The 23509-nt window shown below is 43.2% G+C and overlaps 1 protein-coding gene across 1 annotated transcript in view; it reads right to left on the minus strand.

Moving 5' to 3' along the window:
• The window catches only part of wdr11 (WD repeat domain 11), a 71431-nt gene that overhangs the window by 18591 nt on the left and 29331 nt on the right, over window positions 1-23509 (minus strand). Inside the window, exons 5-7 of the mRNA XM_039743619.1 lie at window positions 16433-16619; window positions 13180-13345; window positions 1459-1561 (exon numbers count right to left, since the gene is read on the minus strand). Of these exons, the coding sequence (XP_039599553.1) occupies window positions 1459-1561; window positions 13180-13345; window positions 16433-16619 (456 nt within the window). The remainder of the gene's footprint in view (window positions 1-1458; window positions 1562-13179; window positions 13346-16432; window positions 16620-23509) is intronic.

Below are 23509 nucleotides of genomic sequence, written 5' to 3' on the forward strand. Positions count from 1 at the left end.
ACATTACTGAGGGTGTTCTTGTGTATTATACAAATATACAGATGTTAGTGTACTATATGAAGTCTAACAGTGCACATGTTACATTCTATGTATTTTCTGTTGATGTAGCATTAGTTTGACTCTTCTGAGGAGACAAACACCTAAGAATTTCATTGCACCGGGTACACATGGCCATAACACCGAACACGAGGAAGGCAACTGGGCCAACCCGACCAACTATAAAACAGTTAACCATGCATCATAGATAAACTCCTTCAAGCCATTATTAAAGAAAGGGATAAAGCGTCACCTGTCATGAAAGGGTGAATCAGTGAGCAGTCAGCATGGTTTTGGGAGGTGGAGATTTGTGTTTAATTACTGCTAAAATTAATGAGGAAGCCACACAAGCATTTGAGCACAGAAGAGCGTGATGTTATTTATCTGAAATTTCAAAAGCTTTTGATAAAGAAAGTCCCACAGGAGAGACTGGTGATGAAACTGAAAGAAGTCGGAGTTCAAGGCACAGTGTTCAGACGAGTGCAAAACTGGCTAAAAACACAGAGGGCAAATGGTTATGGAACTACTTAAAAACGGTGTTGCTCAGAGATCAGGGTCGGGGCAGAGGATTTTTTTTTTAAAAACTTGTATAAAAGATCTGGATAGAAATGGAGCTGACAAGTAGCTGGAGTTTACAGAGGACACTAAAGCAGGTGGACAGCTTAGTGAGAGCACAATCATTACCGGTGGACCTGGACAGTTAATATACTCCGGAATACATGAGGTGGGAAATAAATGTAGAGTGTTATGGGACATGGGGTGTGGGGGGGGTTTAGGGGTCCACAAATTGAAAAGTAAACTTTAGGTATATTGGTTTATAGGGCACTTACTGTCACATGTAATGTGAAACTATGACTTGCATACATCAACCAAAATGTGCCACGTCGCTTCTCTCCAGAACCACAATTGGTGAGCTGAACTACGTTGTAGTGGTGCTACATGAATAAAGATAGGGGGATAGATAGATAGATAGATAGATAGATAGATAGATAGATAGATAGATAGATAGATAGAAAGGCACTATATAATAGATAGATAGATAGATAGATAGATAGATAGATAGATAGATAGATAGATAGATAGATAGTATAAGTAAAACATGTATAAGTTTGCCATAGAAAAATAACACAACTTTTAAGTATACAAAGCAACTGAAATTTAACAAGAAAAAGTTAAGTTTGTACAAGAACCATTTTTTCCTTTTGCCTTTCATTCTGCGTGTGTAATGTTTTTCTCTATTTTTCTGTGAACTGTTTACTTTGAATCTTCACTAAACCCTTTTAAAACAAACTTTACTGAACTGAGAAAGTTCTTCTCTAAGCGTCTGACTCATGCGGATCCTGCCTCACCAACCCAGGAGCAGCTCCATTTCAAGACCCTGGAAAAGACACAGAAGCAGTGAAGAAGCGAGCAACTTCTTACCAGACTCTTCTGACAGAGCGCACGTTGATCTCCGCACTCTCAGAGTTATGCAGCCATTTTCATGCAAGCAGAAGAGTGCATCCCTCTGGCGGCAAGGAATGACCTGAAAGAAAGAGAAAGACAACTCATGACATTCACATTCTGTAGATATACTCACACATGACTGACCGACCGACTGACTAGGCAGGGTGGGGTGAGTGGAGAAGAGTGTCAGGAGTGATTTGTGACAGACGGGTGGGTATCAGCAAGAGTGAAAGGAATGATCTACAGGACGGTAGTGAGACCAGCTGTGTTATATGGGCTGGAGATGGTGGCACAGGAGACAGAGCTGGAAGTGGCAGAGTTAAAGATGCTGACATTGGCATTGGGTGTGACGAGGATGGACAGAATTAGAAATGAGGACATTAGAGGGTCAGCTCAGGTGGGACGGGTGGAGACAAAGTCAGAGAGGTGAGATTGTGTTGGTTTGGAGAGATGCTGGGTATAATGGGAGAAGACTACTAAGGATAGAGCTGCCAGGCAAGGTGAGAAGAGGAAGGCCTGAGAGGAGGTTTATTGATGTGGTGAGAGAGGACATGCAGGTGATGTTGGTGACAGAACAAGATGACGAGGACAGGAAGATATGGAAGAAGATGATCTGCTGTGGCAATCCCTAACGGGAGCAGCCGACAAAAGAAGATGAAGAAGAAGAAGGTCGTCCAAGGAATGATATCCAGATACAGAAAGCAAATGTTCACCAAGGACCAGTGTTGGGAAACATTATTTTAAAATTTAACTTAATTACATTACTCATTACTTACAAATAAAGTAACCACATTTGTTATATAGTTACTTATTATAAAACATTTTGCATTGCTTTATTTTTTCTTCTAATAGAGGTACGAAACCCGTACTTATAATTAAAAGAAATCTATTTCCTTTAACACAGAAAAACACACATTGTAGCATTCGTGACTACTTCCTTCCAGATCAAGAAAGATAATAACATAAAGCAGGACAGACTGGGAAAAAAATAGCAAACAAACACGTACATATGCATTGTGGTTATGGATAATGCAGGATGGCCTGATAAGTTATTTATTTAGATCTTTTAACCTGCACGCGGGGAACATTTAAAGCCAGCTGCTGACCTGCCCTGGCCGTGCGCTCACTGTCAGTCTCCTCCTCTTGTGCAGGAAGGCTACCTGTTCTTTTGATCTGAGAAGGAGGTGAATGCAGGACAACGTCATCGTCCCCGCTTGCATGCTGCCTGTGTTTGAGTGACAGCTCCTGTTTGAATACATGCTTTGAAAAGGTTCTTGTCTTCGCAACATTAAAGCCGATTTTTAGGGAACCTGGACTTGCCTCCTTCTCTCTCGTACAAGTCTGTGACCCACATTTCACAACACACACACACACACACACAAATTGTTCAATTTGAAGTTTTAAACTGAGGAACAGAGGGGTACAACAAAGAAAAATGTTTCCTTGTCCCAAACTTTATGTGTGTGTTTGTGTGTCATATATTATATATTGCCACACACATGCGTATGGGAGGCAGCTAAAGGGCCTAAACAATGGTAGTTCCACGCCTGACCAGGGGGTGGCGAAGTGCACTGACTTTCTTTCTTGATCCTCTGCACACCATCCACGGGAAATCCCGCAAGGTTCCTGCACCTATGATGACATCACTTCTGGTTCCAGCACCTATGATGACATCACTTCTGGTTCCAGCACCTATGATGACATCACTTCTGGTTCCTGCGCCTATGATGACATCACTTCTGGTTCCAGCACTTATGATGAAGTCAATTCTGGTCCCGGGCTTTAAAGCCACCATCTTTGCTTCTCTTAATCAGTTCTGTCTTGGACTTTGTAACAGTCACAACTTGTAAAAATGTACCCATTTGCAGCCAGGGCATATTACACGGGTGGCTGCAAGTATGTATGTATGTATATATATATATATATATATATATATATATATATATATATATATATATATATATATATATATATATATATATATACTGTGGAAGCTGGCCCGGACACAGACAGGTAGACATGTTCAAATCACCAACAACACGTTTATTAAACAAATATTATATACAAGTGCACACAACCCAAAGTATCTATCTATCTAACCCCCAAAACTCCCCCAAAGTCCAGGCCTCTCTATCCAGTGCCTCCTTTTTGTCTCTGACCGCCTTCACTCCTCTTTTCCCCAAGCTCTGTCCTCTTCCACCCAACTCCAGCCACTGAATGGAGGGAGGCGGCCCCTTTTAAACCCATGCAGACGTGCTCCAGGAGCCTCCCGATTAGATTCCGCTGGCACTCCCCAGTGTGGCGGAAGTACCGGCTGTGCACCAGGAAGCACTTCGGGTGTCCCTGGTCTTCTTCCCCCCCAGCACTTCCAGGTGTGGCGAAAGTGCGGAGGGCCAGGGCTCCTCAGACATTGGGTTGCCCCCTGGCGGTGACCACGGGGCCCTATAGGCCTATAGGGTTGACCTTTCAAGCTCAGTTCCCGTGGTCCCCAAAGCCACCAGGGTGGTCACCCCCACGTGGTCTGGAGAAGGCGTAAGTCCTCCTCCGGTCCTCTGGGGTGTCCCGGCTGGGTGCCACCCCCAACCACCTGTGACAACACATACAAATACACAAAACAAAACCCTTTGCAGAGTGACTTAATATATTTAAATGACATTAATTGATGGTAACCTAACCGTCGAGAGCGAGCTCTGTGCAATGTAATGCCGAGCACTACTTGTTCTGCTCCCCGGGCTCCACAGGACGGCTCAACTCGGTTGACCCCTCTGGCCAGCGCTTCCTTATTTTGTTCCCGACGTTACCAATGCAAGCACTGAAATGACGGCTCAAATGTTCAGCTTACCAGTTAATAGAAATGATGAGGGAGCAGCGCTCTAGAACTCGAGAGTTTAGGGTTACACATGTTCATTCAGCAGTGCCAGTTGATATCGGACTCCCTTCACGCAGCTTTCACCCCATTCCAGTAAGTCCATTTTTGGGAGCGCGTGGTCTTTTAGGACTGCAGAGCTGGCACTGGCTAAGTGGGTATAAGTGTGCACGGGTAAAAGGACATAACACACATATTTTGACTTCCAAGTACAATTCTGTGTCTGTGGCCAACTGTAACAAATTCCTAAAGACTCACCTATGTGTTTCTCTTCCCGTAATACAAATTGAGTTGCCATTTCAGGGGGATTCTTGCTGAAAACACACTAAAATAAACACTGGTCAGCCAAGGCTTCTTCATGTAAAATGTCTACAGTTGTTTGTTGAGTAGATGAAACATCGAGTCCCCTCGGAGTTCATTAAGTAAAACAAGTAACTTTAGCCAAAAAAAAAAAAACCCCATTTCATTATAATGAGAACAGCGGCAGAGAGGCGAACCAAAGAGCGCCCCCCAGAGACGCTGCGCTGTGTTGCATTTTAGTTAATGAGAATCTTAAAAGCACGAGGCTGTCTCCCTGTACGCGTGGCACTGGCCCGTTGCAGACATCGGCCGGCCGCAAGAAGCTCCAGGGCCTCCCGTCGAGCTCGACCGGATATGCACTTCATTTGTTTGTTATTTTTTTTCCTTTCTCCTCCTCAAGATGGCTTTGGGGAGCACGAGGCACGAGTTTGAGTTAGAGAGATGGAGAGAGAATTGTGGTGTCAGCAAACATCTGTTACAAAGCAGTGAAGACAGGCAATTAGGAGACAACAAAATTGTTTAAAAACAAAAAGAAATAAGTAACACATCAAGGTTACGCCTGCCATATATCTCTGGGAGAGGCTTGCTTCACATTTACAGTCAGAAGGGTCTACGCTTAAGCAGAACCAGAGGTCCCAGGTAGAACCTCACCAAGTGACAGCTCTGGGTAGGAGGAGTGCAATCACCACAGTCGACATGAGCCTCACAGATCAGGTCCAAAACAAACCTCAAAGGACACACTGTGTGACAAACACAATGAATACTCCAACAGTGGGTGGGGTCAGTGTTGACCGCAGGGAGTGCCCGCTGTCCTTCACAGCACTAGTGTAACCATCATCACCAGTTTAATGGCCATTTTCCAGGTTCATCCAACTTAGCCAGATAACCCCAAATCTTTCTCTTCCAATCTCTGCAGTCCTGGATGTCCTCTGAGGTGAGGCCCATTCTTTTCGTAACACCTAACACCATCTCAAACCATGTCTCCTTTGGCCTCATCTCTTCCACCTCCATATCTTGAAGGCCATCTTCACTCAATCGTCCTCTGCCATTCGCTCCACATGCCCAAACCACTTCAGTCGATTTCTCCTATTGCCTCCACGCCAAGGCTTTCTTTTGACTCGGCACTCCATGACACTCCACACATCCCTCTGCTCATTATCATCTCTGTTCTCACCTTCTGTCTTTCAGGTTCCACCTTCATTGGCCATGTTTCACTGCCATGCAACTCCTCACACAGCTTTACCCATCAATGCCAGAGTGGCTCCTTAAAAGGTCAGAATGGATGACAGTGGCCAGAATTTCTTCCATGCCCCTTTCACTCTCGCTATCATTGCAGCTCCTGCTCCTCCGCCTGCACTCAACGGGTCACCTCAGTAGCAGACCTTCTCTACTTTCTCCAACACAACTCCATTGCTGATATCTACATTTCCACTAACTACACTGGCATTCTGCACCCTTCCTGCACATTTTCTATGAACAAAAGTTGCACCTGCTGCCTCCGGACTGGCGTTCACACCACTAAATCTGTTACTGACACTGACGGAACTGCCTTCCAAATCATAAATCAGCCTAACTGTGCCAGTGCCAGAGGTGGGTAGGGTAGCCAAAAATTGTACTCAAGTAAGAGTAGCTTTACTTCAAAATAATATTACTTGAGTAGAAGTAAAAAGTAGTCCACCAAAAAATTACCCAAGTAAGAGTAAAAAGATAAGTACTCGGTGAAAAAACTACTCAAGTAGTGAGGAACTGATTGAACATAATAAATGATTTACTTTTTAGAAATGTTGTAATAAGACAGACAAAAATATAAAATAATGTGCAAATTCTGCTATTTCCAAATAATAAAATAAAAAAAATGAGTAAAAATAATTCACATCTTTACAAAATAAAGATGCACAAATAACACAAAGTTCCATATTTCAGTTTTTCACAACAAAGCTTTTGAAGCCGATACCCACAGTAGGTAACATGAACAGTGCAAACTACTGACAGTGACGAGACATCCTGTACACTGACAGTATCAGACTGCATATGCACTTTGTAGTGTAAAAAAAAAAGGCCAGTTTCAAATCCATAAAGCCGTGTCACTCTCCGTGGGCGCAATTCCACGACTGCGGGGAGTTAATGAGGTAGTTGGAGCGAGTTGCACCTGCACGTGCGGGTCTGATCGTTCTCAATTGCTTTATTGGCTTCTTGTGGTGTGTGATTAAGGCCCACGGAGACGGGAGTGTATGTATACAGGTCAGCACAAAAATGAAGGGGGAATCAAAGAAAAGGAGAAAAGACACGAAAGGCAGGCTTGGGAACGACAATCTGGTTCTTGCCGTGCAGCTGTGACCGTTTAGCAGTGAACAGGAGCCCCGCATGACTAAAAAGTCTCTCATAGGCTGCAAGACGCAGGAAGTTGGTGTGTGGTCATGTGACTGCATGGCTACGTCTGATTGGTGAAACAGTCATGCAGTAGATCCACTGGCAACTTCTCTCTTACAAAAATATAGTTTATTGTATAAATGGAAAAAAGTAACGAGTCGAGTGCCACCCAATGTAGCGGAGTAAGAGCAGCATTTCTTCTTCACAAATGTACTCAAGTAAAAGTAAAACGCATGGTGCAGTAAAACTACTCTTAGAAGTACAATAAATGTAACGGAGTAAATGTAACTCATTACTACCCACCTCTGGCCAGTCCTAATGACTTCCCATTATATTATTATATTATGTTATTATTATTATTATATTATATTATGCTCCATCTTATATATCGGAATGCCTGACACGTTATATTACAAATCGTAACTTTAGATCCTCAAATGAGTGTCTCCTTAGAATTCCAAAAGCTAAACTTAAAAGAAGTGGTGAGGCGGGCAGGCGGCCTTCTGCTGTTATGCACCTCAAATCTGGAATGGCCTGCCAATAGGAATTCACCAGGCTGATACAGTAGAGCACTTTAAAACACTGCTGAAAACTCATTACTGTAACATGACCTTCTCCTAACTTCACTTTAACTTAATCCTGATACTCTGTATGTTCAATTCATCATAATAACTATTCACAGTGGCTCTAAAATCCGTACTGACCCCAACTCTCTCTTCTGTTTCTTTTTCCGGTTTCTTTGCACCACCACCACCTACTCAAAGCTTCATGATGCTCCAACATTGATGGACTGAAAGCCAGAAGTCTACGTGACCATCATCATCATCAAGTCCTTCCATGAGAACCCTAAATACAAAGAGGACTGTTTGATTTATGTTAGGTAGATTGCCCAGAGGGGACTGGGTGGTCTCTTGGTCTGAAACCCCTACAGATTTTATTTTTTTTTCTCCAGCTTTTGTAGTTTTTTTTTGTTTTTTTCTGTCCACCCTGGCCATTGGACCTTACTTATTCTATGTTAATTAATGTTGACTTAGGTTTATTTTTTATTGTGTCTCATTTTGTAAAGCACTTTGAGCTACATTTTTTTGTATGAAAATGTGCTATAGAAATAAATGTTGATTGATTCCCAATAAAACACCAGCAATGGGCACTGCACACCTTTTTTTCAGAAGGACAGCACAAAGAGGTTGGGAGCAGATATAACCCAGGAGATGGTAAGACTTCAAGACACCTTAAAACACACTGGAGGGCTTCATGGAGCTGCGGATGGCACCTAAAAAGCTACAGAACATTACAAGCCAAGAATACAACAGCAAGTCTAAAGCAATGGCGTCTGTCTGCCCCCAGCCTTTATATTTAAGCTGAGAGGTCGAGATCCGGTGAGAGAACATTGTGTTTGCATACTGTGCCGGGGCCTTTAATGACAAATTTATCATTTTTAGGCCCCAACATTGTGTTTTGTTTACTACAATCAACATTTTACGCCTCTTTCTCTTCTGTTTAGGGTTAATAGGCCTGTTGATAGTTACATAGTGTGTGAGACGGCTGGCAGCTCAACCTGGCCAGGACACCCCCTAGATGGAAAGATGGGGGAAGGCAGCTTTTCTAGGATACTGCATCCCCCAAGATGCTAAATGGCAGCTTCCCTGGACTGCAGTGGTGCCCCAGATTCCCTCAGGGCACTACGCGACATGGAGTCCTGCTGGGTACCGTGGGTGCCGCCAGGGGACGCTGTGGGAAGATCGCGGGAGAGTAAGTTCTCTCCTAGCCCGGAAGCATTAACTGATCACGAGCACAGAAACCCCAAAGTAAATCTGGGCTGATTAAAAACTTATATTCTCCGTCTGACCAGGAAGTGCTGGCAGGTCACATGAACGGAAGAGCAAAAGCACTTCCGGGTCAAGAACTATATAAAGGACTGTGGAACACCCAGCAAGGGAGCCAGAGTTGGGTGGGGCTGGGAGGTGTGGGGGAGACAGAGAGTTGTTTATTTGTGGCTGTGGTGCTTAGGGGCACCATACAAGAAAAAAGTTAAATAAATATCTTCTTGGTGCTTTTACCCTGTGTCCTGCGTGTCCTGCGTTTATTTTTTCTCCAGCCGTCTGGAGTTTTTTTTGTTTTTTCTGTCCCCCCTGGCCATTGAACCTTACTCTTATTCGATGTTAATGTTGATTTATTTTTTTATAATTATGTCTTTCATTTTTCTATTCTTTAATATGTAAAGCACTTTGAGCTACTGTTTGTATGAAAATGTGCTATATAAATAAATGTTGTTGTTGTTGTTGTTGTGTCTGTCTGTTGGGTTTAAGGGGCAACAGATACCCCAAGCGTCCACAACAGTCTTGCAGATGTATAAAAAAAATTCACCAGGAGACAACCTTAATTGAATTTGGCTTAAATGTGGGTGAGAGCAAAGAGATGGTTCAGTCAGAAACTTCTAAACCAACCCAAACCTTTATGAGGGTGACACTCAGAGCAGGGCCAGTGATTTAAACAGGGAAGAGTGACAGTGCACTTGTTAATCTGGTCCAACAGACAGCAAGCCTGTCGTCACGATGGATAAACCCTCCATGGCTGAAACATCTCTTAAAAAGACCTCTGTTAAACATCTAAATGGGTGTCACGCTTTATAAAAATACGCAAAAACTGTCTCAAAAGGAAAAGCATAGTCTGGTTTTAGAGAAAGCTTTTGCATTCAAAGACATCACTGGGCTAGTGGTAAAAGTGAACCGCTGCCAGCTGCACGTGGTGTCTGTCACTCTCAGCTACGATGACGCTGTCACAGTCAATGTGAGGTAGAAAGAAATGGCAACTACATCTGCGAAAAGATAGAATGCATATTTTACACAACAACTAAATGGTGTCACTGGCGCCCTGTTCAGGTATTGTCCCTGCCTGCCGCCTAATGATTGCTGGGATAGGCTACAGCTGCCTCATGATCCTGGCCTGGATAAATGGGTTAAGAAAATGGATGGATGGACTAAATGATGTGCCAGCACATCCAGTTAAAAGGAGATAAAAAGAACTGCAATTAAGCCAGTCAGTCATTGTCTGACCCGCTATATCCTAACACAGGGTCATGGGGGTCTGCTTGAGCCAATCCCAGCCAACACAGGGCGCAAGGCAGGAATAAACCCCAGGCAGGGCACCAGCCCACCGCAGGGCACACACACACACTAAGGACACACTAGGGACAATTTAGGATCGCCAATGTCTTTGGACTGTGGGAGGAAACTGGAGCACCAGGAGGAAACCTGCTATTAAGTGAGTATACATCTTTAACAATATATAATTCAACTAGCAAAATACCCGGAGAAGTAGTGTGTTAAAGAAGTTATGAAAAAGAAAAGGAAACATTTTAAAAATAACGTAACATGACTGTCAATGTAATTGTTCTGTGACTGTTACGAATGTTGCTGTCATCAAGGATTTGATTATCATTATTTCTTTTAATCAGGTTTGTATTTGGAGGTTGCATTGTGTTCAAGTTACATGTCGCATTTGTCAACCGTTGTAAAGATAACAGGTTTCATTGATGACTTTGTGTCCACGTTGTCAGAGTTCAAACATTCATAAACATTGACAACCCAAATCGCTACCCATGAATCTAAGATGTTTCACAGGCATTCCCGGTTGTCTAAATTTCCCCATTTCTATACACTTGAAAGCGACAACGAAACAATTTCGCAACAGCCATCAGTTCACATGCAGAACCACAGGCTGAGAGGTTAAGCATTTCACTGCTCTAGTGGTCCTGTGCAGTATAATTGTCATCAGTCTACACCTTGAACCTGTCTCAGTCATTCAGTCCATAAGACACAATGTCTCTGCGGATATCAAGGCTGAGACTGATATGGCCATTCAATAAGTAGGAGGGAGAATGGAAGAGGCAGGCGCAATCTCAGGGCATGGAAACCACTGGGTACGGGTTGGTGAAATTGTGATCGACATGTTATTCGTGGTAAACTTGCACCCGTTGAGAGAGAAAGTACGAAGGAAGGCAAGAAGCGGTGGAGCAGAGAATGAAAAGCAGAAGTCAGCACCAGGAAGACATACGTGAGCAAGTAAGGAAGCCCAACAATGACAGCCTTGAAGAGGTGGAGTAAACACAAAGGCAGGAAGACGAACAATAACAGGCTTGAAGCGGTGGAGTAAAGAATAAGGGAGCAGTGAGCACAACAAACAGCTGAGGAAAGTAAGGAAGCGAGTGAGGAGGCACATGAGCGCAAGATGGCATTAATGTATATAGGCTAGGTGCGCGGAAAAGGGAAGGGGAACCAGGGGCAGCCCTTGTGCATCTCTGCCATGAAATAAATCGTCTGTTAACAGAAATAAGGAATGAAACTTCCAAAAGGAGGGTCAGTTCCGAAAGTTCCTTATAGCATAATGGTGAGAACCGCCAAAAAGAAGATGTCACTTTCAAAAGGGGCACGGCACGAAATGAAACATACTTCACGTTTGTAAGTACAGTGTAAAGGAGGAGCATGGGAAATGTGGGCTTCCTACGAATATTGGCAGTCACAGAAATAGCGAGGAGGGGTTTCCCCTATCTATATATACACAGTTTAGGGGGTAAAGCAGTTTCTTCCCCTTGGACATGAAACACACCTAACTTTTGTAAGTACACTGCAAGGAATGATCAGGCGAAATTTCAGCTTCCCACCAATATGGAAAGTGGGAGAATTAGTGAGGAGTCAGTGGGGCTTTGCCTTTTATATGTAGAGATTTATTTATTGACCACATTGTTCCTCTAAACACTATTTGCTGCTGTTATGGCAGGCAATGATGCGATTGACAACATGATATATAAAATAATCAGTAAGTGTCAGGTACTTAGCTCTGGAATTGTACCTTAATATTTTCTCTCAGTGTCAAGACTTTTTAGTTTCTTTTTCTTTCTCCTGGTCTTTTATAAGTTACTATATGTACTGTAGTTGTTTAATACATGAGCGCAAATCGGACATTGCAATCCTCAACAATTAAAATGCATGGACTGGGTGAGGGTTTTTGAAAAGACACCCAGTGGGTATGGCCTTTTCAGTGGATTCAGATTTCGATGCTGTTTACTACAAACATTTTAGTGAGTTGTCCCCAAACATCTGTGCTCATTTGAGAATCACATCTGGCCCCACAAGACAACATGGAAGTCATGTGTCACATTATATCACTGCACACCACCTATATAAGATGGTGGTGCACAATTTCTGGTGTCTTGGCTTTAGGGTGTCTCAGGAAAGATCTTTCATGGCACCTTTGTGTTGAAAGACTTTTGCTTAGGGCTTTCCTTATTCCTAGTTCAGGTCAGACCTTTTGGAGCTTTTTTCTTGATTTGGCTTTGTCACTTTTATTTTCTGGCCTCCTAATTTTCTGATCCCTGTTTCTATGTGGACTAAGATTTGTCAGGCCCTTGACCCTTTTTCATCACCTAGTTAAAATATCTTCTCTATGATGTGAACCCCTAAACTTTTTAGGTGTTTCATAACTGCACACGTGTGCACAACTAATGATGAATTCATGTTACTTCTGAAGAAAATATGTTTCGATCCAAAAGGTATACGCAAGTGCATTATGCCATTATCCACTGAAGCCATCTAATTAGATCATACTGTGATTTGGATTTTTGGCTATGCCACCCACTCTTATTTCACTTTGTTTTGTGCAAAAGCTGAAACTTGTGACCCAATGTCTTGTTCTGCTTGGCATCTCTTCTTCTTAATGATCCTCTAAATCTGTGACCATAAATCATTGGCTTTTGAAGTGTAAGGCTTAGATTTGAGTACGTGAGGAGTTCTCATTAAAGAAGAAACACTTCAAGCTCTGCACTAAGGGTTTACAGCAGTAACATAAATCTAACTGAGTACCATCCATCAATGAAGGCGGAACATCGACTGTCACCAAGGGTATGCCGTGCATCGTGGTTAGGGGCAGCAGGTGTTTCACCAACAACTGAGGAATTTCGACTCTCCTGAACCCATTTTGTGTGTGTGTGTGTGTGTGTTTTATTTAAACCCTGAATTGATTTTCAAAGAGACTGAATGTTTGATTTTCCTCATAGGCTATGTCTGAAAAAAAACTCACTCCGTCTGGGATTCTGCTCGCTAAATCTCCATTTTAGAAACATTTTTAAGGGCATGACGGGTTGAAGCCCTAGGTATACAGACCTTTATGAAGGGTACGCCCGTCCTCTCGATGGCCACCACACCCACGGTCTGATTCACTTCCAGGTCTAGGATGAGGATTTCTCGGGGGTAGAGCAGCAGCATGTGGTTCCTCTTAGAGGGCATGTAGGACAACTGCAGGCAGTCATTGAGGGTCACAGACTCGGCACTGCAAGGGAACAGTAAAGACCTTGACAATGAGAGGCTGGGATATCCTGATTCTGCACCTTCCTGTGTCTCCCACAATGCAAGCTTATCGTCAGGGCTTTGGGTATGGACTCCAACGACCAATTAGTACAGTAAAGGGTATTAGCTTTCACATACCTACCTGTCAGGGCAACCACACCTGGAATCTGAACATCAAGAGAACTTTCAAACAAAACACAGTAACTTAGGTGCCACCATAAAATAAATCAATGACTTTATATTAAAGAACTGGAAAGGAGAGGCACAAGGGAGGCCAAAAGACTGCAGGGCTCTATCAGTGTTTTTTAATTTTAAGATATTTTTCACCTTTAGTTTTTATGTAGCTTTTGGTTTTATTTTTTATTTTGTTTTAGCTTTTCACCACTTTCTAATTTTAGTTTTTCAGCACTTTTAATTAGTTTCATAGTACTCACTAAAACAGTTTTGCAGGTGTTTCTTTATAGTTGTCCAACTGTACATCTTTCTTTTCATCTTAATAAATACAATTTTACTGTCAGTGGCAGAACACAGTTGTCTCCTGACATGTGACAGTTCAAGGCTTGCAATATAATCAGATAATTGCTCGGATAGCATTTGTTACTTCAACCTGCAACTGCAAGTGGTTATTTAATTTCAAAAATGCTTTCCATTTCCATTTTTCAGATTACCTCTGCTAGCAGTAAGATCACTGCACACATATACTAATATTTATTTTTGATATCTCCGGATGCAGACTATATGTCATCTACTCAGTTCAAAACTTGCAAAGTGCATTTTTCTCCGAGAATTCTTACTTTGTTTATTTTAGGGATCTGCTGCCAATCGAAATCGGGCAATTTCCACTAAAAAGACTCAAAATCGGTCATCTGTACACTGGTCAATCGCAAAAAATAAAAAAAAGCTTTTCAGTCCCTGCTTCTCTGTCAGAGAATTTAACAGCCAAGAGTTGCTACTTTAATTGATTTGGACCATTTTATTTTTGCTCTTTAATTAAAACAGACACAGTTTCAGTTTGGACAGCAAGCTTATTTTAAATACAGCAGCTTACATTTCTAATTGGAAAAAGAAAAGATAAAGACGATTTTGAAATTGCTGCTTAGTAACAGGTTAACAGCAAAATGTAGCTTTTACTTGTAAATCTGGGCGGCACAGTGGTAGCGCTGCTGCCTCGCAGTATGGAGACCTGGGTTCGCTTCACGGGTCCTCCCTGCGTGAAGTTTGCATGTTCTCCCCGTGTCTGCGTGGGTTTCCTCCCACAGTCCAAAGACATGCAGGTTAGGTGCATTGGCGACCCTATTGTGTGCTTGGTGTGTGCGTGTCTGCCCTGCGGTTCCTGCCTTGTGCCCTGTGTTGGCTGGGATTGGCTCCAGCAGACCCCCGTGACCCTGTGTTAGGATTTAGCGGGTTGGAAAATGACTGACTGACGGACTTGTAAATCTGGTAAGCCAGGTAACTCTTGTGTCTTCTCAATGAACAACTTTGAAACATTTGAATCTTTTTTTAACAGATTTATACTGCGTTTATTATTTGTTGCTGTGTGTCATACAGCACATGTTCTGGTAAGAAACAAGTACTGCAGCATTAAATGGTAATCTATAGAGAATCATGAATGTCTAGTTGATACACTGAAGAAAAAAATGTAAATGTATACTTTTAACAGTAAAATAGCTGTAGTGCAATTAATGATTAAAATGATTTACATTTAAGCAGCACGTAATTACTAGTACTAATTACTGTGGGATACGCGCTAATCACCCCCGTTGTTAGAGTAATGGTGAAAACTACCATCTTTAAATTAGGCCTCGTTTCAGACAGGCTCATTACAGAAAAAAATAAACAATATGACAGCTTGTAATTAATGAGATGAATTTTCTTTTCTTTTATATCATATGTATTATCTGCGGTGGGCTGGCATCCTGCCCAGGGGTTTGTTCCTGCCTTGTGCCCTGTGTTGGCTGGGATTGGCTCCAGCAGACCCCCGTGACCCTGAGTTGGGATATAGCGGGTTGGGAAATGACAGACTGACTGACATATGTATTATGGATACATATTTTTGTACACAGTTTATTAGATAAAGTATTTTAAGGAAATTTGCTTTAATTTAGTATTTTTATGGCTCCTGAACAATAAGCCTACAGAATTTCATTTTGTTAATAAAAATGAACAGTTAACAACTGTGGTCTGAAGTTTAATTATACAAATACACTTTAATATAGGACACAAGGCTTTTATGGGTCCGGTTATGCAAAAATTGAGTGTAAAAAGATTTTTAAAAGGATAAAGGGGGAGGAAAAAAAAAAAAAAGCGGGATCGCTATCAGAATCAGCCAATCAAGTAACATGAAATCAGTGAGTGGTATCGGCCTTAGGACACCCGATTGGACCTCCTTGAACTGCGTCAGTATGTTCTATGCGCTCCATGTTAATTAATTAGTGTTGCCTAATTTTATTTTTAGAATTTTGTCTTTTTTTCTTTCTTCATCTTGTAAAGCACTTTGAGCTCCATCATTTGTGGGGGTAAGAGAATCGGGGACAGTCGGAGCGCTTCCGCCACACAGGAGCGTGTCAGCGGAAGGTTACTGGAAGACACCTGGAGCACATCCGGGTGGTTATAAAAGGGGCCGCCTCCCTTCATTCAAGGCTGGAGTCGGGTGAGGAAAGGACAAGAGCTTGAAGGGGAGGAGTGGAGGTGGTCCGAAGAGAAAGGCAGAGAGTGTGAGAGGCCTGGACTTTGGGGTTTTGGTGCACTTTGTAAATAAACGTGTGGTGGTGCTTAACAACATGTCTGCCTGTCTGTGTCCGGGGCCTAGTCCACAATACATTTTTTATTTGCTATTATATTTCCGTTGGCTTTTTGTCTCTGTCTGTGAGTATGTGAAGGTTGGGCCAAGGCTGGGTGCGTCCCTGGAATCTCCAACATAAAAATAAAGAAATCACCGTCTCCTCGACGGTGGGAATCTCAGTGGCACCGGACCGCTACAAGGTGATGGTGGGCCAAGCTAAGTACCCCAAGGCCAAAGTGAGATTCATGTAAAAGAAGGTGGATGAGTGAACGAGTCCTTCTGACTTACCTGGGCTTCTCATTGGTAATCAGCACTTTGACTTTATTTAAAGCCTTTTTGGCCCCAGTGGCTGCAGCTGGCTTGCTGTGGACAGGACTGGAATACGGGCTGGAGATGTACACTTTCTTCCCACTGCTAAATGGTGCCTTGGATGGTGAGAAGTCAGAGATGAAGACAATGCCCTCACTGGTCAGCACTGAAGAGAGTAAGAAAAGTTAAGAGTTAAGTCCGAGCTCAGCTGGCACAGCATTGAACCACACAGCTTGTCATGAGAAGAGAACTGAAAGAGCTGTGAACAAAACAAAAAGAAAGTGAAACAAACAAACAAAAAAGGGCACCCAGCTCAGCTCCGCAGCACTACACGAGTTTACATTTGGATTACAGCTGCTTTATAATAATACATTTTATTTATACAAGGCGCCTTTCTGGGAACTCAAGGACACCAATTAATAAATAAATAAAAGACATAATTATAAACAACTAAAAACATCAGAAAATATAAAAATTCAAACCAAAGACAAAAAACCAAGGCCACTGTAATCATAAAGAAAAAGCCATTTTAAAAACAGATGCGTTTTAAGTTTACATTTGAAGGATGAATAGGATTCGGTATTTCTGAGCTCGGTAGGTAATGAATTCCAGAGCTTGGGAGCAGAACGGCTCCGCTCCCTATGGAGGTTAGACGGACGAAAGGGACGGTCAGGTGGATGGAGGAAGAGGAGGATCTAATGTTATGGGAGGGAATGGCAACATGAAGAAGGTCAGACAGATATGGAGGGGCGAGGTTATGAATGGCCTTAAATGTTGATAGCAGAATCTTAAAATCGATTCGAAACTTAATCAGGAGCCAATGAAGCTGCTGCTGCAAGACCGGAGAGATGTGGTGAATAGATGGGGTTCGAGTAATGATGCGAGCTGCAGAATTCTGGACCAGCTGAGGCTTATGAAGAGATTTATTAGAGAGACCAAAGAGGAGTCCAGAGACGAGAAGTAACAAGACTGTGAACAAGAATGGCAGTGGTATGGGGAGTGAGGGAGAGGCGGATGTGATTTAATATTACGTAGTTGGAAATAAGCAGACCGGGTGATGTTATTAATGTGAGACTGGAAAGATAGAGTCCTGTCGGGGATGACACCCAGACTCTTAACCTGAGGTGAAGGGGAAACAATGGAGTTATCAATGACAAGGGAAAGATTATCGGCTTTGTATGATTAGGGTTTGAACCAATGAGGAGAACCTCAGGTTTGTCACCGATTAATTTAAGAAAATTCAAAGAAAACCAGGATTGAATTTCAGCAATGCAGTCAATAAGCGAAGGTGGTGGAAAGGAAGAGGTGGGTTTACTAGTAAGGCAGAGCGGGGGGATCATCAGCATAACAGTGAAAATTAATGTTATATTTACAAAAGATATTGCCAAGAGGTAGAAGGTAAATAATAAAAGGAAGAGGCCCCAGGACAGAGCCCACCTGAAGTGATAGCGGTGGGGTGGGATGTGAAGGTTTTAAGTTGAACAACCTGAGTGCGGCCTGAGAGGTGGGATCTGAACCAGTCTAGTGGAGTGTGGGTAATGCCAATCAGATGTACAGTTGTGCTTGAAAGTTTGTGAACCCTTTAGAATTTTCTATATTTCTGCATAAATATGACCTAAAACATCATCAGATTGTCACTCAATTCCTAAAAGTAGATAAAGAGAAACCAGTTAAACAAATGAGACAAAAATATTATACTTGGTCATTTATTTATTAAGGAAAATGATCGAATATTACATATCTGTGAGTGGCAAAAGTATGTGAACCTCACGGATGATCAGTTAGTTTGAAGGTGAAATTCGAGTCAATGGGATGCCAATCAGGTGTGAGTGGGCACCCTGTGTGATTTAAAGAACAGGATCTATCAAAGTCTGCTCTTCACCACACATGTCTGTGGAAGTGTATCATGGCACGAACAAAGGAGATTTCTGAGGACCTCACAAGAAGAGTTGTTGATGCCCATCAGGCTGGAAAAGGTTACCAAACCATCTCTATCTAAAGAATTTGGACTCCACCAATCCACAGTCAGGCAGATACAAGTGTACAAATGGAGGAAATTCAAGACCAGGAGTGGCCGACCAACAAAGATCACTCCAAGAGCAAGGCACACGTGTAATAGTCGGCGAGGTCACAAAGGACCCCAACTGAAGGCCTCTCTCACATCGGCTAATGTTCATGTTCATGAGTCCACCATCAGGAGAACACTGAACAGCAATGGTGTGCATGGCAGAGTTGCAAGGAGAAAGCCACTGCTCTCCAAAAAAACATTGCTGCTCGTCTGCAGTTTGCTAAAGATCACGTGGACAAACCAGAAGGCTATTGGAAGAATGTTTTGTGGACGGATGAGACCAAAATACAACTTTTGGTTTAAATGAAAAGCGTTATGTTTGGAGAAAGGAAAACACTGCATTCCAGCATAAGAACCTTATCCCATCTGTGAAACATGGTGGTGGTAGTATCAGGGTTTGGGCCTGTAGTGCTGCATCTGGGCCAGGATGGCTTGCCTTCATTGATGGAACATTGAATTCTGAATTATATCAGAGAATTCTAAAGGAAAATGTCAGGCCATCTGTCCATGAACTGAATCTCAAGAGAAGGTGGGTCATGCAGCAAGACAACCACCCTAAGCACACAAGTCGTTCTACCAAAGAATGGTTAAAGAAGAATAAAGTGAATGTTCTGGAATGGCCAAGTCAAAGTCCTGACCTTAATCCAATCGAAATGTTGTGGAAGGACCTGAAGAGAGCAGTTCATGTGAGGAAACCCACCAACATCCCAGAGTTGAAGCTGTTCTGTACGGAGGAGTGGGCGAAAATTGAAATGATCAAAAGTTACCAGAAATGTTTAGTTGCAGTTATTGGGGGTCACAGCAGATACTGAAAGCAAAGGTTCACATACTCCTGATCACCTCCAGTTTGTACCGGTCCACAGACGGTGCCATGTCCTTTGCACTTCATGCCATCATAGCACATGTTGGTAACAACAAATGCTACGCCAGAGTTGTGTCAGTGCAGGGCCATCGATGGTGCCAGCTCTGCCCACCCTGCTGCCACTCGGACATTTAATCCATCTTGCCAGATTGCCCCTCGGGCTTCTAAGGCCAACCAAGACAGCTGCCACTCTAGGATATACATCTACATTGCCCCCCTGATAATTTGTGTTATATGCAGTTATGACAAATCTGGTCTGAGATTTCCCAGATAAAAACGACATGCGCTTTGAGGTCAAGTCATTCAGCTCACTAATCGTAGTGCCGGTGACTGGAGAGGAGTCACAAGGTCATTGTCACTTGACAGTCAGCACTTCAGTGTTCTTTGCTCACAGACACAGACACCATCAGTAACAGTTCACGCTCTAAATGGAGAAACGGTCAGGGATGCCAGTATAAGTTTACTTAGCACTATGCAGGTTGCCTACCGCATATACTCGCGTATAAGTCGGGTATTGAAACCCAAAAAAATCGATTATAAAATCAGACCCCAGCTTATATGTCTGTTCAAAAATGTGACACTTAATTTTTGTTTTTTTAAATCTTCTTGCCTCCTCCAATCTCACACCAGTTTCTCAGACGGATCAAATTTTGTTGCAGCAGCACAGTTACCAATTTCTTCCGCTACTTCAACGACGTTTAATTTAAAACCAGCTTCATATTTTCTTCTGATCAAAAGCTCCATCACAGATAAGGGATGCTCTTACGATGAAGGGGTATGAGGGTGTGAGACACAAAAAACACAAATCAGTGCAAACATCGCTTTGGAATAGTGCGGGTATTACAGTGTGGTCATGTAGGCACAATAGACAGACATTTAGGAGCACCCGCTAATAACAGCGCATTGCCGCAGCCACATAGAAAACAAAATGCCGTGTGCTCCGTGGTGACGCTCTCAGGTGGGCGGGTGTTAGCATATCATAATCTCTCGGACCAATAGCGGGAGTTTTCTGCATTCGACTTATACGACCGACATAAAATAGCAGAAATCAAGCCCCGACATATCCGCGAGTATATACGGTAATTATTTTCTTCCCCTGCATTTATGCACCTGGATTGTGTTGACTCGGCTGCCATGCTCACTCTGGACGGTATGTAGCGCTATAGCGAGTGCCACATGTACGTCGTTTCTCCCTTTTATGTGGCATCAAACTTTCTGATTCAATAAAAGTGAGAGATGGTTAGAATGCATTTGTTGTTTGAAGTGATGCTCTTCCAGTTTTCGTAATTCAGGAATAAAAGTGAAGGAAGTCCTTTAGAAACCCACCAAACCCATCAGGTTGAATGACATGCTGCAAATTGTACACTGAACACAGATTAAGCTCACATGGAGTTGAGGCACCACAAGTGCACAGGGACGTACACAGGAGTTGTATTCACGTCTGGAATGAACGGCAACAAACAAACGGCAGTTGTGTCGTCACATGTAGAGAGTTAGACAAACTAGGAGTTTATTGAGAATGCATTAACAATGAAATCATAAAGCAGATAAGTGACAAAGCTCTCAGTGCAACAAAAACACGTAAAAAGAAGAGAGTGCTACGCATTAGAAATGAAGAGACAATCAGCGCGGCCCAAAGGCTGCAGAATGCCACTGGGAATGCCAACGACTACTGTACATAGCGGCCCACTCATTCAAAACCACAATCAATGTCCTATAGATCATGTTCAATTTTTTACTTTGATTTATTTCAAGGTGAGGTTTATACGTTCTGTTCTTCAGCAGTGGCCATTTCAGCCAAGAGTTTCTATTAGTGGGTGACATTGTGTCTTGTGTTTTTTTTACTCAAAATCTTTTAAGTGACAAGTACCACACACATAAGCATTAGCAATGGCTGGTGGTGGGGTGTCACCTGTTTGACTTATAAAGGTGGTGCCTTTGTGGTTTGTGTTCCCCACAATTCAGTGTAATGGATATTGGTAGGGAGCTAACTTGCCATTCACCTGCACACATTTATGAACTGTTCTTCTTTCATCCGCTCCCATTAGGGGTCGCCACAGCATCTCATCTTGTCCCATATCTTCCTGTCCTCGTCATCTTGCTCTGTCATACCACCACCTGCATGTCCTTTATCACCACATCCATAAGCCTCCTCTTAGGCCTTCCTCTTCTCACCTTCCCTGGCAGTTCCATCCTTAGCATCCTCTTCCCAATATACCCAGCATCTCTCTAAACCAACACAATCTCGCCTCTCTGACTTTGTCTCCAAACCGTCCCACCTGAGCTGACCCTCTAATGTCCTCAGTTCTAATCATGTCCATCCTCATCACACCAAATGCAAATCTTAGCATCTTTAACTCTGCCACCTCCAGCTCTGTCTCCTGTGTCACCGTCTCCAACCCATATAACACAGCTGGTCTCACTACCGTCCTGTAGACCTTCTCTGTCACTCTTGCTGATACCCGTCTGTCACAAATCACTCCTGACACTCTTCTCCAGCCACTCCACCCTGCCTGCACTCTCTTCTTCACTTCTCTTCCACAATCCCCATTACTCTGTACTGTTGATCCCAAGTATTTAAACTCCTCCACCTTCGCCAACTCTACTCCCCTCATCCTCACCACTCCACGGACCTCCCTCATTCACACACATGTATTCTGTCTTGGTGGTCCTACTGACCTTCATTCCTCTGCTCTAATATCTCCACCTCTCCAAGGTCTCCTCAACCTGCTCCCTACTCTCGCTACAGATCACAATGTCATCAGCAAACATTACAGTCCACGGTGACTCCTGTCTAATCTCGTCTGTCAGCCTGTCCATTACCATTATAAATAAGAAAGGGCTCAGAGCCGATCCCTGATGTAATCCCACCTCCGTCACTCCTACTGCACACTTCACCACCACGGTCACACTTCCCTCGTTCATATCCTGTACCACTCTTACGTACTTCTCTGCCACTCCCAACTTCCTCATTCAACACCACAGCTCCACTCTGTCACTCTGTCATATTCTTTTCCAGGTCCACAAAGACACAATGCAACTCCTTGTTCTTCTCTAAACTTCTCCATCAACATCCTCAGAGCAAACATCTCATCTGTGGTGCTCTTTCTTGGCATGACACCATCCTGCTACTCATTCATCATCACCTCACTTCTTAACTGAGCTTCCACTACTCTTTCCCATAACTTCATGCTGTGGTCCATCAATTTTATCCCCCTGAAGTTACTGCCATCCTGCACATCCCCCTTATTCTTAAATATCGGCCCACCAGTCCACTTCTTCTCCACTCCTCATCATCCTCTCACTTTCCAAGATTCCATTAAACAATCCTGTTAAAAACTCCACTGCCATCTCTCCTAAACACCTCAATGCTTCCACAGGTATGTCATCTGGACCAACGGCCTTTCCATTCTTCATCCTCTTCATCACTGTCCTTACTTCCTCCTTGCTAATCCGTTGCACTTCCTGATTCAATATCTCCACATCATCTAACCTTCTCTCTCTCATTCTCTTCATTCATCAGCCTCTCAAAGTACTTTTTCCATCTCCTCAACACCCTCTCCTCTCTTGTGAGTACGTCTCCATCTTCATCCTTTATCACCCTAACCTGCTGCTCATCCTTCCCAGCTCGGCCCCTCTGTTTAGCCCACCAGTCCTTTTCTCCCTCTTTAGTGCCCAAACTCTCATACAACTTTAGTCTTTGCCATCTCTCTCTTCACCTTGCGCCTTATCTCCTTGTACTCTTGTCGACTTTCTACGTCTCTCTGACTATCCCACTTCATCTTTGCCATCCTCTTCCTCTGTATATTCTCCTGTATTTCTTCATTCCACCACCAGGATTTCCTTTTCCGCCTTCCTCTGTCCAGGTGTCATGCCAATCACCCTTCTTGCTGTCACCCTTACTACTTCTGCTGTCTGGTGACTCTTCACTGCCACCCAGTGCCCGTCTCACCTCCTCCCTGAACTCAACCTTGCAGTCTTCCTTTTTCAACTTCCACCATTTGATCCTTGGCTCTGCCCTCACTCTCGTCCTCTTCTTGATCTCCTACAGACCACCAACCTATGCTGCTTAACTCCACTTTCCCCTGCCACCAGTTTGCAGTTTTCAATCTCCTTCAGATCACAA

Source organism: Polypterus senegalus, chromosome 1, assembly GCF_016835505.1.
Source record: "Polypterus senegalus isolate Bchr_013 chromosome 1, ASM1683550v1, whole genome shotgun sequence".
Lineage (NCBI taxonomy): Eukaryota > Metazoa > Chordata > Cladistia > Polypteriformes > Polypteridae > Polypterus > Polypterus senegalus.